This window comes from Malurus melanocephalus, unplaced genomic scaffold (assembly GCF_030028575.1).
Source record: "Malurus melanocephalus ecotype Western Australia unplaced genomic scaffold, MMel_1.1 scaffold_12, whole genome shotgun sequence".
Taxonomy (NCBI): Eukaryota; Metazoa; Chordata; class Aves; order Passeriformes; family Maluridae; genus Malurus; species Malurus melanocephalus.
The window spans coordinates 1,924,249-1,941,740 of record NW_026623244.1 but is presented as its reverse complement, the minus strand read 5'-3'; the positions used below and the strand labels follow the sequence as shown (position 1 = coordinate 1,941,740).

The 17,492-nt window shown below is 42.1% G+C and overlaps 1 protein-coding gene across 3 annotated transcripts in view; it reads left to right on the top strand.

The window, feature by feature from the left end:
- SUFU (SUFU negative regulator of hedgehog signaling) overlaps window positions 1-17,492 on the top strand; it is an 89,484-nt gene that overhangs the window by 21,113 nt on the left and 50,879 nt on the right. For all 3 annotated transcript variants that reach the window (XM_057379802.1, XM_057379792.1, XM_057379813.1), the window contains exon 3: window positions 4,771-4,907. In XM_057379802.1, the coding sequence (XP_057235785.1) occupies window positions 4,771-4,907 (137 nt within the window). The remainder of the gene's footprint in view (window positions 1-4,770; window positions 4,908-17,492) is intronic.

The window sequence follows — 17,492 nt, the reverse complement described above, 5'->3', positions numbered from 1 at the left end:
CTGCTGCAGAGGGGAGCAGCTTTTCAGTTCTCTGTGTGTGGCTTCAGGAGAGGGCCTGGCAGAGTGTGGGGTGGTGGGGGGCTCGGGTGGGGGCCCTGGTTGCACAGCTCTGTAAATAAAGGGGCCTCTATTTCTTTGGATTCTTTTGCTGGAACTAAATATCACGATCAGTGAAATTCTTACCTCATTAAAGGAACAAGSCAGGCTCCTCCAGCATATTTGCAGTGCTGCAGTGTGGTTTGTTCTGCTGAGCTGATTTGCTGAACAGATAAAAGGAGTTTTAACCCAAAGAATGGCATGTAATGTATGACCTTGGCCTTTGAAAGGTTTATTTTTGTTCTTTCGRCAAAATAAGGTTTTAATATTAAATATGGGGTTGAATTTGACTTGGCAGATACCAGAGCCTCCTATTACTGCTGTAGTCATAATATAAAACTATCTGGTGTGTGCCAGTGAGCATGTGGCAAGCCAAGAATTTCTCCATCGGTGTTTATTTTTGTGAAAACTTAGCTGGTTGCTTTGCAGTTGGGTTGACTAAAAAGGTGATGTGCCCTTGTGCTGGAGGGGACAAAGCAGTGGTGGGCAAAATATGGCCCATGCTGACTCTTTATACTTAACATTGTCAGTTTTGGGGCAAAATACAGATTCCCCCCTCCCCCCCACCCCACTTCTTAGTGTTTTAGAAGTGTTTACAAGAAACTTTCAGTCAAAACTCTAGGGTTCACCAGAACCAAGGCATTAAACAAATTATGTGAAATATTCAGATCTGTTAGTACAGAAATTTAATCCTGTCTTGCAGCTTTCAATTTGTGTAGCTGGGGCCATGCACAGATACAAAATACGAATTCTGGGGTTTTCTTCTTGCACACGTTCCATCTCAGATCATCATCTAACTATAAAGCCAAGGTGCTTTTGGGYTGCTGCACTGCAAGAGTTTGGCTGAAGAAATTACCTGCAAAGCACTTCAATGCTGAGATGCTGAACTAATCTCCAAAGCCTTTGTTCTAAATTGCCTGTAGTTTGGTTACCTTCAGATTTAAAGAAAAAGCAAAAAACCCCACCAAAACCAGCCAAAAAAACCCAACCAACCTAATCATCCCCAAAAAACTCCACACCAAACCTGCCGTCTCAGTCCTCATCTCCTGAGCTCTCAGAAAAACCAGCCCCAAATAGTGCCAGAATCCTGTTTCTGTAGATCGAAGTCTGTAGTCACAGTGTGTTCCTCTGCAGCTGGCACAGAAGTTGTGTCAGGCTGACCTGTTGGGGGTGATTTGCTGCCCACTGGAAAGGGAGCAGGTTGGTGCAGGTGCAGGTAGCAGAGAACATGGGGAGGTCCATGGAAGAGATCATGGCTTCTGTGTGTTTTAGCACGATTTCTTCCATCTGTGGGTTATTGTTACCCTTCCACCTGGTGTCATGAAAATGAGGCTTGTTCAGTCTTTCTCTTCTGGAAGTATTGTTTGGGGTTTTTTTTTTTTTTGTTCATTGACTGTGTCTGGATGAAGRTGGTTGATTTTCTAGAAGCTTTCCAGAAGTTTGGGGGAAATTTGAAACTTACAGGAAGTAGCGTAAGTTTGAACACCTGCAAGCCTGCAAGGTGTGGTGGGTWTTKTGTCCAGCTTCTTGTCATCCTCCTRAAATAATCCTTAAGCAGTGGAGACATACTCTACAAGGAGGAGACTGCCATGCGAATGCCATGTTTCCACATGGAATACAAGAGAGGAGTCTCTTTATCTTTGTGAGAGATGATAAACCATTTGTTCTGTCTTCCATTGGCTCATTTATCTGGAGATACTGGGTTTCTAAGTGGGAAAAATAATTTCTCATGCTACTTGCCTCTCCACTGATGCATCCTTATCCTCATGAATTTTGAAGCTGGCGCTAGAGGAAGCACTTGTAGTAAAAAGGTTATCTCTAAGAGAAGTCAAGCTGCATAACTTGGCTACTGGCTGCTTCTCTGTGATTTTYCTTAGACCAAAGGTCAGAAGCACGCAGGAAGGTTGTAGGTCTGTGTACCTCCTGAAGCTCATGTCTGCCTCCATTCTCTGGTACATCCCCCAGACCTCATCCAGGAGCTCTGGTCCTTTGTTTAATGAGAGAAATTTCATGGCCGTTGAAATGACATTGAACTTACCTTCAAATACAAGACTTTTTTAAGAAAAAACAAAAACWTTGGAAAAAATACTAACTAAAAATTACTATGCTAATTATATTCTGAATATTAATATTTCTTTCTATTAAAGACCTGTCTAAATTAAGCATGAAATATTTCCAAAGTAATCACAAGTTTTTAAAGCCACATGCATCATAATTTTCTCAAAACTGGATTACCAACCTAAAATTAAACAGATCAAAGACTTACTTTATAGACTGTTACCTGGGAACAGCTGCACAGTACAGGTGAATCGTATTGTTTTTAAATTTTCCCTCTAACAAAGGTGTGTATTTTCAGCCACTTTTGACCATTAACTATTAAAAAAAAATTCAGTCTAACCTTTAAATACAAATCTCTTACGTGCAAATAATTTTTTTTCTAGGATTTAACCATTAATTTGAGAATGTAAGCACTGTATGCTGCTGCATTTTCTGAGTGTTCTTTGGGACATACATATTGAATCTTTGGGGATTTTTAAAAAAATCTTGAAAGGGGAGTAACTTAATGCTTGTTTCCTTATCTTTCGTTCTATTTAGTACTCTTTTCTGGTTTTGAGTCTCACTACCATACAAATTAATTCACTTCAGTTATTTTGCCTGTCAACTTTACTGCTTTGTGAAAGCTAGTAGTTACTGACCAGCAATTTTCTCCTAAATAGAAATGTTGCTTTAGATTTGATGGATACTCACCTAAACACTTCTGTTACTCAGTAASTTTCATATGGATCAATGTAAAGCATGTGTGGTCTTCTTTAAACAGTTATTTTTGGGAAGCAGAGATCTAAAAGGTTAAAAAAAAAAGCCCACTGAACTCCAGCTCATTGCATATTAGAAGTAAAGCTGTGTTGTTTCAGAACAACACAGCCTTCAAAGGAGGAAATTCAATAGGGAGCCATCTTACTTTCCAAAAAAATTTAACTGTGAAAGATCAGCTCGGAGGCTTTTTGTTAACTGATCTTTCTTAAAACTGACCCATTCATGTGTTTCAGTTTCTGGTTTATGCCTTTTTCTGGAATCAGCCCTTGAAAACTATCAATTTTGAAGTGTTTTTGTTTATMCCTTTAAGAAACATTTCTGTTTCTTCCTTTACTAACTGTAAAACTAGTAMAACACTATAGGGGTGCTGGATGTCCAGGGTACAACTTYGCRTTTGTGAGGCTGTCACTGTCCTGTWTCAGTCACTTAGGTAGATCTGCATGTGTGACTACAGAACACAGCATTCACTGCACATCCAGATGCCCCTCCCTGGCTGGCTGGTTATTCACTAAGCTCTTGCTTTGTTTGAGAAYCAGATGTAATGATTTGACTTGTTGCTTAAAGGTGTGTACTTCTTTCCCAAAAGAGGTTTTACATGTRTCAGTTGAGCGTTTTAAATGTGTTTTCTACTCTGTTCACAGGGAGATTGTTTTCATGGTATTTAATTGTCAGATTCTTTGTTGAGGATAATGTGGAGAGAAATAAAAATGGACGTGCTTGTATGTTGTTATACTAGTATTTGCTTTATTGTTTAGTCTTCTATTGCAGATGTCAGAATGACTTCTAATACTTTATTGTTTTCAGTCAGATATTTTTTCAGTTTTCTTTTCCTTAGCATTTAAAAAAAACTTTCGCTCAAAACTGCAGGGTTCAGCATAAAGCAAACTATGTGGAATATTCAGATCTGTTAGTACAGAAACTTGATGCTGTGCTGCAGCTTTCAGGTTTTTGTACCTGGGGCCACATGCAGATAAAAATGCTGATTTTGGGATTCCTTCCTGCACACACTYCATCCCAGATGGTTGTCTTATTGTGAAGCTGGATGCTTGTGGACTGCTGCATTGTAATTACTGTTGTTACCTCTTTTCATTTTTCAAATAGAAAGTTCTCTGGTTACTTTCCAGACTGTTCTGTTTGACTGTTTTTAGAAGTAGTATAGTGTTATTAAATCTTTATGCATTGTATCTTTCATATATGCCAGCAAGATACAATATCCAAGACATTCATAAAGTTTCCCCAGAGAATTTGCCAATGGCTGGAGTTGTCAGAGATTTTAACTTGGAGAATAATACAGGTTTATTAAAGCTTCTGTCAAGTGTTTTTATGCTCAGTGTAAATCCTTCCTTTTTTTCCCTACTTTTGTATAGCAGTCTTGAGCAAGGGATACAGTGGCAGTGGTAGAAATCACATGGATGACCCTAACTTGCTTTCAAATTTGCAAACTACTCGGTACTCAGTACTTCAATGGTATCCCACTTCTCAATGCGTAAGAGTGGAATAATATTCTTTTCTGTTATGCCCTTTTGTGTTTCCATTTGGCTATCAGTGCAAAACTTMCAATGATGTTTTAGAAACAAAGCCAGGTTGTTGAAAATCCCACAATTCCCAGGAAAGAAGTCATGGTTCCAAGGCTGAATTATTCTGATTGAAAACACTACAGTGATGGTTATCATTGAAATTGTATTACACCAGTTAATCTCACCATATTACGCCATTAGAGGCAGAGKAGACTGAAAGGCAATTTCTAAAACACGTCTATTCTATGAGGAGAACGCTCATCCTTTTTCCATGGTCCTAATCTTAAATCCTGCTCTGGTTACAAGAAGTGTGTCGTGACTTTTTATTTTTCATTCCCTCCAGGTTTACAGGAACAGAGGGACCGAGTGGTTTTGGGTTTGAGCTGACATTCCGACTGAAGAGAGAGACGGGGGAGTCGGCACCRCCCACCTGGCCAGCAGAGCTGATGCAAGGCTTGGCCAGATACGTCTTCCAGTCAGGTACCATGGGGTTGAGCAGAAGGCCTTGCTTTTTCCCACTCTAGCACTGAAGGGCCACATCTGTTACAGGGTGTGATATTTGTCTCATCAGCACCCAGTCAACTTTTGGGAATTGTCTTTGTGTGGGAACCCAAAATAATGCTTCCTTCAGCCAGCCTGCTGGAACAAAACCAATTGCTGATCAGGTAACTGCAAATCCTGGGTATTGAGGAGCTGAAGGTACAGAACAGTCAGTAACTACAGAAAATCTGCCCAGTGACTCTGTCCTACATAGTTGGGCTCATCTTCTCTCAGCAAGAAAAACACATCTGCTTATCCCGATTGGCTGAGAAACAGCCATCAGATAAGGTCTCACTGCTCAGCAGAAGGGCTGTAACTTCCAAAAGCATTGCACCTTCATCACAGGCAAATCTCTTCCAGTGGTCCCGGCAGCTGAGCAGTARCAATGCATGTGAGCATGGGGTTGTTGAGATGTGAAAATGTAAAAATCATAAGGAATGCTAAGGCTCGGAGRGCCAAGGAATGAACAATTATGAATCATTACTGCAGATGGAGAATTGCCAGAAAACTGGGAACTGGGGTGCCTACAAACTACCCTCTTGCACTGTTTTTTCATAGTTTCATTTATATAATTTGTTTCTTAAAATATTGTGTCATGTTTTGGGCCTTTAAGAGATACGGAAAATTTGGAGAGCATTCAAGGTGGCCAGGGGCGTAGGGCACGTGAGCCATGAGGAGAGCTGGAGGGAACAGAGCCAGCTTAGCCTGGGAAGAGAATGTACAGGGTGATCTAACTGGAGCCTACAGCTCTAGGGAGGGTAGTTACAAGATTGTGGGGTCAAGCCCTAGTAGTACATCAATGAGCTGCAGCTCTGAATTGCAGTATGGGAGGCCCTGGAAAAGCTTCAAGGAAAACTTGCTCACAAGGAGAGTGACAAAGGACTGGGATTGGTWTATAAGAGAGGTGTTGGAACTCCATGCCTGGAAAGGTTCACAATTTAGCTCAACAAAGCTGAGTTGGCCCTGATCTAGCATTGGTGATGGCTCCACTTCAAACAGGGAGGCTGGATGAGAGACGGGCAAAGATCCTTAAAATATTACAGAAGTGTTGGATTTTTGTTGGTTTTTTCCATACTGATTCATGCCCTTCAGCAAGCAGCTGTGTGCTGTCACCATGTGTTACCAACTGCTTCTTGCCTTGTRTAAAAGGAATCTGTATGCTGTTGCAACAAGTGAACTAGCCCTAGTTTTATTTTAGTACAAATTTGATTATCACATGTCTCTTTTAGAAAAGAACTTTCTCAGGCTAAAATCGTCTGGTTAATAATAGATATCATGTTAATCCTGACAAGATGAYGCATTTAAAAGTGAGTCTTGTAATGGGGCCTACTTTATCATGTTTCTTCTTGATCTTTCAGGGCAATGCCGGTTGACCACAGCTAGATGCAGTAATTTTCTAATTTAGTCAAAGATCTCGCACTCCATTGCTCTGCAGAGTCCCCAGTCCTTTTGCTACATTTGACACAAACTGTTTTYTTTTGTTTTGCTCCCTTGAGCTCTCAGGCTGGCAGTGTCCAGGGCAGTTCCCCTGTTCTCCCTTATGTTACTCCTGGGTAATCAGGCACACAGATCTCGTCAGTRTTACTTTCTACCTAGCAGAGTTTCCCCCAGTTTGACATTCTCACTCTGCAGAGCCAAATGAGTTTCTGCGATTGTCTTCTTTTCTTGTTTTTTCACAGGACTTCTCTGTTCAGATGTTGAAACTTTAAAACTGTGAAGTATTTGAAGGGTTGGTTCTTCTGAAGCCCATTGGGCATGAGGCAGGCTGTGGCATGACAGCATTGTTTTATATGATGAAAGGTTTCTTTTTGCTCAGGTTCTTTCTGACTGTACTGCTTAGAGCATTTRTCAAATGAAACACTGATAAGTGTTGTTTAACTCTTGTGTATGTASCTTAATGCTGTCTTCAGTTGTTTAAAAAAAAAATCTGTGGTGTCTCTTTAATACTCCAAAATAGCGTTAAAAACATTTGATAAACCAAAACAACTTAGATAAAGCTTATGAATCCAGCCTGAACAAGAAGAAAGAAAAATAATAAAACGGTCAGAAACTTTTGGATAGGCTCCAAGCACTTTCTGATGTCACAAGATTGTTTACTCTGAGAGCTGTGCTAACAGCTAAATTCTTATCTCTTGATAAAAGCAGACATTTAGTTATCCTAGAGGTGCTCTGCTGAGCCCAGCTGAAGCTGGGAGAGAGTAAGGTGTAGTTATACTCCCACTGAGCATTTTCAGGTGGTGACAACTGAGTTGAATATTCATCTAGCAGCTACTGCTGTCCTAAATATTATTCCTGTATATTGCAGTTGCAAAGCATGTCTCATGGCAAGTGATGTATTTTTCTAAAAAACAATTCTAGGCAAATGAATGTTGCATTCCTTTGTTTCTTTCTCTCTCTCCCTCTCTCTCTCTCCTGCACTGTGGCTTTACTTTAGAAAAGCAATCTCCTGCATTGAATTTCAGACCTCTTTCAGTCCTTGGCTTCTCTGTTCACTGTAACAAGCGCTCAGTGCTTTTGATTAAAGGGCAGTACTCACCCTCCTTCAACAAAACCAAGCTTTCAAGTCTCAAAAGGTTTTATTTGTGGCTTTATCTGTTCTTAATTTTATCAYTGTTTGACCATGACCACAAATTCCAACTCTGTTAGTTTTAAAAAACCCCCAAACCTTCAAACCTTGAAAATGAAACTGCACAGTTCCATGACCTTAGCTTGTCATGGTTCGTGGGTCTACTGCAAATATCTCATGGTAGAACAAATTTATACTTCAATTCAAATGAAAAGGAAGCAATGCTCTTCCTACAGAAAGCTTACCCAGAGCTTACTGCAGTTGTTAACTCTTTATGTACTGCAGTATTACAAGGCTTGATCACCATAAAGAGACTATGGTTTGTGTTTTCCTGTAATTAAAATCTGCATTCTTTTTCTCTCTAAGGTAAATTTAGGTTGTTTTCAAGAATCTGCCTGATATSTGTCGTGAAGGCAATATATTGATGTAGCATGGAAACAAGTACGTGTGTATATGAGCTCTTGCTGCTTCCATGTTTTTTAGTCTGAAAGAAAACAGCTGCAGCTGTCAGGTACAGGTTTTGAGAAATTGTCATGAAAACACATCACACATGGAGCCTAAAGATAATGATGTGGCAGATGTCATGGTTATATTCTCCACAATTCACAAGTTGTAGTGGGGAATGAGCCAGTGACACTGGCTTCAGAAGTATTAAGAGGATGTCCGTGAATTAGATGTTTGCAGATTGGCTGAGCTTGATCACATTTACCCCAGAACACACCAGCAGGTGCAGGCTGAGCCCCTGCTGCTTTTGGGGAGACAGATAGCAAGAATGAACTGAGGAAATGAGATCTTGGTAGAAGGTAAAGAAAAGGGCTGCAATACTGGTTGGATATTTAGATTCTGAGTGATGGTCAGTGTCTAGTCATCAACCACAAAAGATGGGTAGAGCTGGGAAGTACTGGTGTGCAGTAGGGGCAGGCAGGCACAGCAGGTGTAAGGTCCTGTCCTGACACGGAATAATCCAGTGCATGATTGGGTCCTACACAGCAAAGGAGAGGGACAGCATTGTATTGCATTTTGGGCAAAAAGCTTCAAGTGAGATGCATCCCAGTCGGAGGGAGACTGGAGGAGAGCAGTAAGTATGATCCAAAGGTTCAGAAAATATGACCTGTGAAGGAATGATCGAAAAAGTTACATTTGTTTAGTCTAGGGAGGAGAAGATGGAAGATGTGAGAACATTCTTCAAATATGCAAAAAGTTGCTGTAAGGAATAAAGTAATAAATAAATTTTTCATATGCCTACTGGGGATGGGAGAGACTAAAATTCTGTAATTTAACTACTACAATTTCTGTAAAATAGGCTTAGGAAAAATTTCGAATGGCAAGTGCAGTGATACATTTGGATAGTGGCACATTCCCTGTTGCTGCATATCTTTGAGAACAAGTCAAACTGCTCTTTGTGGATATTTGTCAGGGAGAGTTGGACCTTCCTTTAGGCAAGGGTAGAGTAGGAGCYCTCTTAGTCTCCCTTGTATTATAAATATGTCTTGAATGACTAAGTGTTCTTTTCGAATCTTCTAAATGTGATTTTCCTTGATTCCATAAATACATAATTTATCTTTTTCATAGTCTGATTATTTCTGCACTGAAAGATATTTAAATGTGAGTTTGATGTCTCAACTAATTGAAAAGTTGAATTTTAATATTTGACCTTTGACTAGTCAGTAGTAGGAAGCTGTTTGCATCTTGAGTATTGCAAAACCGTAGTAACAAAATGTGCAGACAAAGAAAGTAAGAATGCAAGGTGCATTTTTTTCGGTGGCAATTTCATGTAGATTTCAGCTGAGTACTTCAGAAACAATTTATATTAATTATTCCTTAGAAAATTTATTACTTTTGAAAAGTAGGTACACAACAAGTTATAYGTGTTGCTAACAACATGTCAAAACAATGACCAAACTAACTATAGCTGGTCTGGTTTGTGKTTTTTTCCCCCACAAACACCTCTGCACTGTGATAGTGAAGAGATCCCCTTTTCAGAGGATATGAAATATGTCTTTTATTTCTGTGAAACCTGTAGGAGGTTAGTGTCCTTAAGTTCTCTCCTCTGTCATGTTTCAAGTCCATGGGCCAGTTTCCCAAAGTCTTCCCTGGAAAGGAGGAGAGTTCTGCTGCATGGAAGTGCCCAAGGCAGCCCAGCTACACAAGCCTTTGGCAGCCTGGCTGAAAAGCAAGCCCAAAATGAGGTACATGTAGCCTTCCTTGGTAATTTCTGACATGTCATACTTTCTTCAGGTAGAAATTATTTTGTGACAGCTTGCCTCTAGTCTGAGGAAGGACAAACACACAATTCCTACCACATGCATGATGTCCCAGTTTGGAGCCATTATGCYATCTCTCTATGCTGCAGTTTCACCCTTTTTTTAAACAAAGGTRATTATGGAAGTTGTAAAGGCTGCAGGTGTAGATGCACTCTTCTTATTCAGCAGTTTTCACCTGAATCAAGTTAGTTTAGTCTGTGTCATGGAGGCCCTTTGTGTTTGTCAGGCACTATAACTTCTGCACCAAAAGTGGGGCTCAGCGGGATTAGGGGATCTGACGGGGGTCACAGACCTGCAGCCATTATCCAGCAGACACCTACTGTCCTGCCATAACCACCAAGCCTCATCTTCACATCTCCTGGGACCCAGAAAGCTTCAGTTAGTAGCCTCAGTGAGTCTGTGCTTGCCAACGTGTTTTCAAACATTCTTGACACAGGCCAATTTCTGTGTGTAAAAAGGAAAAAAAACAAAGCAAGCAACCAAACCCTAAACCTAAAACAAACTCCTTGCTTCCTTGAATACAAATGAAGCTTCTCTGGCTTGTTTGTAAAGCTGTTTATTTCTTCCCAGGAGGATGACTAAAGCCAAATAAAACGTGCCAGTAATTCATGTACATTTTTCCCTGACTGTACCCTTATCTTTTTTTTCCAACCCCAGGCCAATTTATTATTCTCTTCTGGTTGCTATGGCTCTGTAAAACATATATATTTTTTCTATCATCTGTTTGTAATATTGACCCCTTTCCAGTGTAGAGCTGGCCCTGGCTCCTCTCTAGTATTCCAGGATTTTAGATTGAAATTGTGAGGAGATTAACTGCGTTTTTTAGTTCTAGGAAGAGGTATAAATCAGCATCAATTTCAATTCAACAGAACCTGTTATGCAGTGAACTCCATTGCGTGAATACTGAAATTAYAGCCCAGTAAATTGCTGTAGGTGAACAGGACTCAACAAAGTGTGCAGGGGCTGSGTGCCTTTGTTCTGCAAAGGGGTATGGAAACATTAAGTCACTGGTTCCAATTTAACCCAAGTTTGTCATGGCCAAAAGCTCTCATCATCTGATAGTTATTCAGCGGTCCATGAGAAATTGGTTGGGTTTTAGCCTAATTCCTCTTAGATGTTTCCCATAAAACAAGCTGTTCTGTGAGCAGCAGCTCAGATCCAGCCTGGTCCTTTGCGTTTTTGTGCGCTGTGTCCTGCACTGCTGTAAGAAATCCCCCTCTCCCCGTACTGCTGCCTGTGAGCTCACCTCCCCAGTACTTCCCATCCCTCCCCCCATCTGCTAAGCCAGCCTTGTCACATCCCCTAGCTTCCAGCTGAGATGAACGTGCTGTGAGTGGTACCAAATGATGTGCTGGCTGATAAAACAAACCGGTTGCTGGTGTGCAGAGTGGTTGGCTGATGAACTGAGCACGACAGGCAGCTGTCAAGCTCGTGCTTTGGTCTCTAACCTGTAGCTGGCTTCCTCTGGAGCTGGATGCCAGTGGTGACAGAATTGCCAGATGTAACTCTTGTAAATGGTCTTGAAAGGCATTGCAACAAAGTGCTAGTTGCAGATAGACCTGGCCCCTTTTAGTCCCTCTAGATCTGCGTTCCCTTGGTTAAATTAATGCAGGTCCCCTCTGCAGACTTGCAAAGCTTAATATTATTTGTCAKTTTGTATTACTAATTTTTGGGACCTCCAGAGTCTGATGCTTTTATCTGCTTTTGTGAGGCAGGGATACACCCAGCTCTGTTTTGTGGGTGGGTRCTGAGGCACAGGCTTGCCAGTTCACAGACAGCAGTGGCCTTGGCCATGGCTGAGGCTTCCCAGGCTGTGAATTAGAACACAACTGGTGGTCTGTCCTTCCTCTCTGTGAGTCCTCTCTTGATCAGAGTGGTTTCAGGTGTGGGTGGTAAACTGGGAGAGGGCAYAGAGCAGGGACACAGCTGTGAATGTCACCATGTGAGTGGTGTGCCTGTTCTTCCTGGCAGCACAAACTGAGTTGCACGGCCTTGGATYTTGGCTGATTGTATTGACTTCTCTTCCTGTTCACAATAGGAAGGGTGTTGCCCCTTTGCAATACTGGAGGCATCCCAGTGCCAGGCTCAGTCCTGCCCTTTGCTGCCCTTTGCCTTAGAGCACTGTCACTTCATCAGCCGCTGGTGGGATAAGCTGGCCATTATTTTTGCTGGTTTTAACGAGCAGCATCTTTGTTCGTGATTTGCTGGGACCTTGGGCAACACTAGAGAATCTCTTCCCCACACATTTCCTTCTATTGCAGTATAGAAAAGCYCCTGCAGCTCTCTGGCCAGGTTTGAAAAGTGCAGGATGATTTCTCAGGAACGTGAGAGGAAGTGACCAGCACCACTGCTGAGTGACATTGCCTTTTGTTTCATTAGCACTGGTGAAGCAGGGCTGAGCATGAGGCTCCTCCAAGCTTCCTCCCAGTCAGAAGKGCAGCAGTAGGAAAGCATGACTGGAAACCCAGGAGTTTCTAAGGACACCTGTATGCTCATTTGACTTGGAGGCTGAAAAGTCTATGGCTTATGTTGTCATTAAGCTAGTTATATAATAGAAATTAAATCTCTGCCTCCCTAATCTCCTACAGTTTGGGCTTTTTTTCCTCTCCTGCAGTTTGTCTGGATTCATAGGTCAGGCTGGTTATTTCCTGTGCCTTGCTGTGGAAGCCACTGTTGTCTTTCCAACTTCTAGTTCTTGGCTGGGAACAGGTCTCTGACCTTCTCCAGCTCTGAAGGATAGGTTCACACTAAGGCATGGAGGGACTTTGTGCCAGGAGCAGAGGCACAGAAAGTCTTTGTTGCTTATAAAAGACTTTGTTGAAATAGAAGGAAAGCTGTCTTTCCCTAGACTGTTTTACTGATTACATAGTATTTCCAGGCAGTAAGTGAGGGATCTCAGTGCTGCCTGAAAGAGAAGGCTTGTTTGTAGCTGCTACTGCAATTTAGATAAAGTAGGTTTAGGCCCAGTTTGACTTGGCGAGATTTCAACTGATGCTGTCCCTTTTAATTCTGTCAACTCATGTCCTGTTCCTGCCTGGGAACTGAACTTGGCTTGTTGTTTTTCAGCTGTTCAGTACAGTTCATTCAGTTGGTTTATTTAAAGAAAGAAAAAGGAAAAAAAATGGGCTGGGAAATTTGTCTTCTCTCTGTATTTTACATCAGTCCATGTACCCTGATGCTGCTCCCAAAGGGTCAGGGATGGAGAGAGCACCAAGACTTGTAATTTTGATACATGGTTATACTTAGAAATGCGCAAGTTTTTTTAGCCTTCRTATTGCACGTGGGCTGCTACTGGGAAAGGGAGGGAAGAAGCTGGCACAGAGACCTGGAGGAAGCTGTGTGACGCATCTCTGCAGGGCTGCTGCAGCATCCCAAGTGGCAGAGGGACAGCCAGCAGGCCCCACGCCCAGGGACGCCTGGATGCCGGCCCCTAGCAGGTGTTCATCCGGAGTGGCTGCAGTTCAGGATCAGGACTGATCTGGCTGATGTTTTCTSCCCAAAGTGAAGGGGAGCCAAGCTCTCTGCAGGAAGCCTTTTTTCCATCCTACCCAGAGCCTCTCTGCTGCATGAGAGTGAGGAGGAGCCCACATATYGAGACCAGCAAGCTCTCTGAGGAAGAGTATCTCTTAACCCTGGGATAAGGAAGCAAGAGAGAAGCTGCACATGGTCAGCCCGGCCTTGGACAAAGGCTCTGTCCCCTGTACTGAAGGAGGAATGTAGGACAAAGGAAACAGCACGGGGAAGGCAGAAAACTCCCCCTCTTGCTGGTGTGAGGTCCTTTGGCCTCTCAYATATTAGGTCTTTGTCCCAAAAAGCCTTTCCTGGGAAACGGAAGCGGCTGCTTTAGTAGTTAAAAGCTTCTGCAGAGAACAGAATTGCCTCCTCCTATGGAGGAGCTGAAAGCGACAACACAGAGGGATTGTTCTGCAGTTGCAAGAGCATCCTCTTTCACTGCCTGCGTGCAATTGTTTGGGATGCACAGTGGAGAGTTTGAAGGTTACAAGTACTGAGTAGTCTTCTGAAAAGGACTGTGTTTTCCCTTGACTGCTGCCAAGCCCATGTTAGATGAAACTGCAGAGAAGAGTAGACTGAGCTGGAAGTTGGGTTCACTGTTACAAATCCACCTTCTTACACATTCTATTGAAGATCTGTGCAGCAAGTGGTGCTCAAACTGTGCTTTCTGACTAACCCACTCTGCCTGTGAGAGTGACAGTGTGCAGAGCTCATTACAGACCATCTTCCAACAGCCTCAGAGGCAAAGATCCTTTGCAACAGCCTGCTCAGCCAGGAGGCAGCAAATGGGCACAGCAGGGGAAGTGTTTTGTTCTTGGTGGGAAAGAGAAACTGGGAGTGTATATTCAGAGGCTGCAGGCAACCCAGAACCTGAGGAAAGTGGACTCTTGTGCTTTTTAGTTTAAAATTAGGGACTTAAAGGAGTCTTCTCAGAACACTTGGGATGGTGTTCCATAAACAGGCTTGCCATTTTGCATTTGAACCACTAGTACAGCTCTTGGAATAAGTGTGTTTCTCCTGCAGTGCTGTAATGGGTTAGTAGAGCTCAATGCGTAACTATTTTACGCAAGTATGTGTGGATGCAGAGTTCTTCTGTTTCCTGCCCTTTGGCCTCCTGCTTTGCCAAAGTAAAACAGAAGTTTGGCCTGTGCAAGCTTTAAATTCCTGAAAATTTAAGGGAAAATAATCAACCACTGAGAAAAATGACACAGTGCTCTCTTGAAGACCTCTGCCCTCTTGTCCATTACAAGCCCCRGAACTAATGCCTGGGTAATTAGAACTCTTTTCTGAAGGGGTTATGATGTGATAACTTTGTGGATGTTTTCTCACAGAGCATCTATCCATTCTTGCCATTCCATGAGTAATTTTTGCTTAAAGAGATACCCTAGTGCAGTCTTACAGTCTCTGTCAGATATCTGTGCTGTGAAGGCTATTAAAAGAAGCTGCTTGCACTATCTTCAGGTTCTTCAGAGGCAGATACTGCTTTGCTTCCCCTTCAAGCAAAGAAAGATATTCAACAGAAATGTCTTATACATGAATATCTAGGGGAAGATCACAAGTGATTGTACAGGCTTATGGGTTGATCTAAGCATTCAGCTTTCTCAATGGTCTGCATATGTGCAAGTATGTAGGCAGTCCAGCAAMAAGGCTTTTGTCACCTGCTGTGCTTCCCTTCCCTCGCTGAGGACGCTTAAATGTTGCCAAATGCTGTGGGAACCAGTTTTTGTTCTAGTTGCACCTGGCTGGGAAATGTCCAAGTAACTGTAAAACATTCCAGCTTTTCTGTGCCAGAACATGGAATAAGGTTTTTAAATGACAGGCAAGTATCTCTTCAGATTGGTCACATGCCTTCATCCAGCTTCCCCTTTCTGGAAGAAGGGGCCATGCAGATAAATCTGTAGATGCATGAGAACTGTATTGTTGCGAAAGCAAGGTGGGAGACCCAACCTGCCCTGGGCAGTGCTTATACAAAGAAAATGCCCAAGCACTACGAATGTGTCACCTCCTGCTTCTGCTGATTGCAAGGGCTGCAGAAGGCTGAGGAGAACTGAATGAACCAGAGAAGCTGAAGGAACTTGTGGGGAGGAGAGGAAGTGTGGGGGGAGGTGGCTGGTGGAGCAGGCTGTACAGAGTCAGGGAGAGGACAGGGGGCCCACCACTCACAGAGGGTGGGAGTGTGTCCTGGGCACTGGAGTCACTTGCTGGGAGCCTGCGTGAGAAATTCCCAGAGTTTGCAGTCATGGAAATTATACACACACATAKCATTAGGCAAGGAGAAGGAGCAAGCCAGATATGCAGATCCGTAAGGGATGGAAAAAATGTCTTGGGAAACAAAAAGGGTAGAAGAGGCTCAGAACCAAATCTGTTATTGTAGCATTTTTTTTTTTTCTAAAATACTGCACTCTGCAATGTTGCAGAAGGCATCAGGATGCCTGGGATCTACTTTGTAGTAAGAAAAGCAGTATTTGCAACACCATCAGTGGAAGTTGCAGTACAGTGGGACACATTTTCCATCATCCCACTGTCAATAGWAGTGACAACTCTAAGCACAACACAGAGAAGTGAGGGATCACCTTGCCCTCCTGGTGATGTGTCCTGGGAGGCTCTTCATTGGGCTTTCAGTCCAAAGAATTAAATTATCAAATAAGTTTATATGTGTTTGCATAAATTGATTGGGTTGTTTTGAGAGGCTTCTTAATTTTCCAGACTTAACTCAGGAGATGTGCAGTAATCAATTTTGTATTTTCAACCTGCAGAGCAATTTTTTAAAAATAATCTGCATCATGCTTCTCTGCTTTCTGAAACTGTCTTCAAACCTCAGAGGTCAAGCAGTCCTTACAGTAGTGATAATCTGTTTTTTTCCCTTCTATTTTTTTAAAAGAACYTTTTGCCTAGGTCCCTTGTTTCTGAAAGCCCAATTTGAATCCCTGCAGTGGAGCTATTGTTTAATTGTATTCCTCGGACTTAGTTCTTCCTAAGGCATCTTCTCTATGCTGCATGTCTGCAGCAGGGAGCAGCACTGTGTGAATTTGCACCTCTTTGGAGTGCCAGGGCTGAGGTAGTTCCTGTTTCTAAGGCAGGAGACAAGGGGCAGCAAAACTGAACTGAAAAACAGGGAGGAAAAGCATTTTTTAAACATAGTGCAAATATATCACAGCTTGGATTCTGCTAATTCCTTGTATATTCTTAAAACACATTCATCTTGACTTGCAAACAAAATTATAAAGTAACTGCCAGTGGGCCCCACAGATTTCATCCCAATTGKTTTTTTCCCTTTACCAATCCTTGTGTGCAGTTCTTTGTAGGTTAGGAAACTAAGCTGGAGACTGAATTTAGCATTAATTATTTTAATTTAACGTAGCTGGCAAATGAGTCTGAATAAAATCTTTTTCTTTATACTCTGTTTTTTAAAAATTTGCATCTATATAATGAGTTGCAATAACAGTATTACTTTGAGGTATTTAGACACGACTTTCATCTTTAGCTCTTGTATTAATTTATTACAGCTAASATCTTTGCATGCGTGCTTATATTCATTATTGAGCTAGTTAGAAATATATTAAGTAGGTCTAGTGAAAAAACATAGCTATTACATTTCAGSATTGGACTTTGTGTTTGCCCTCAGTTTCTCTCAATTAATTCTAGCTGTTCGGTCTGCAAAATGGTACTGAAAAACAGCATCAAATCTTACTTGTGACAGATTGCCAGATTACTTTTTTTTAACAAAGCCAGACTGAATATTAAAAAYGTGTTGGAGAAAATGCATTTATGTAATAAATTATACAGACCATGCATGGAGTAATGGCAATGCAATAAATTATGGTGTTTCTGTAAGTATTGGATAAGCTGCATTCAATTTAAATGTCTGGCTGTATCACTGTCATGCTGGTCAGGAACTCACTGGGGGCCTTTTTAACATTCCTGCACCCATAAGTCATGGAGTTAAAATCCTTCTTTGCCCTCAAATACACAATTTCTGTGAGTTATGCAGGCTGACATCTGTGACTCGCTGCTGAGATCGCTGAGTCGAGTACAAAATGCGGGTTTRTACCCTTTGGAGCAGCCAGTTTTCACACCGCTGAGTGATGCGGATAATGTGGGTCTGGCTCATGTGAGGGATGTGGTCATTTTGTTTGTGTGCCAGCATCCCCATTGCCACACGCTGATGCGAATTTACTGGGG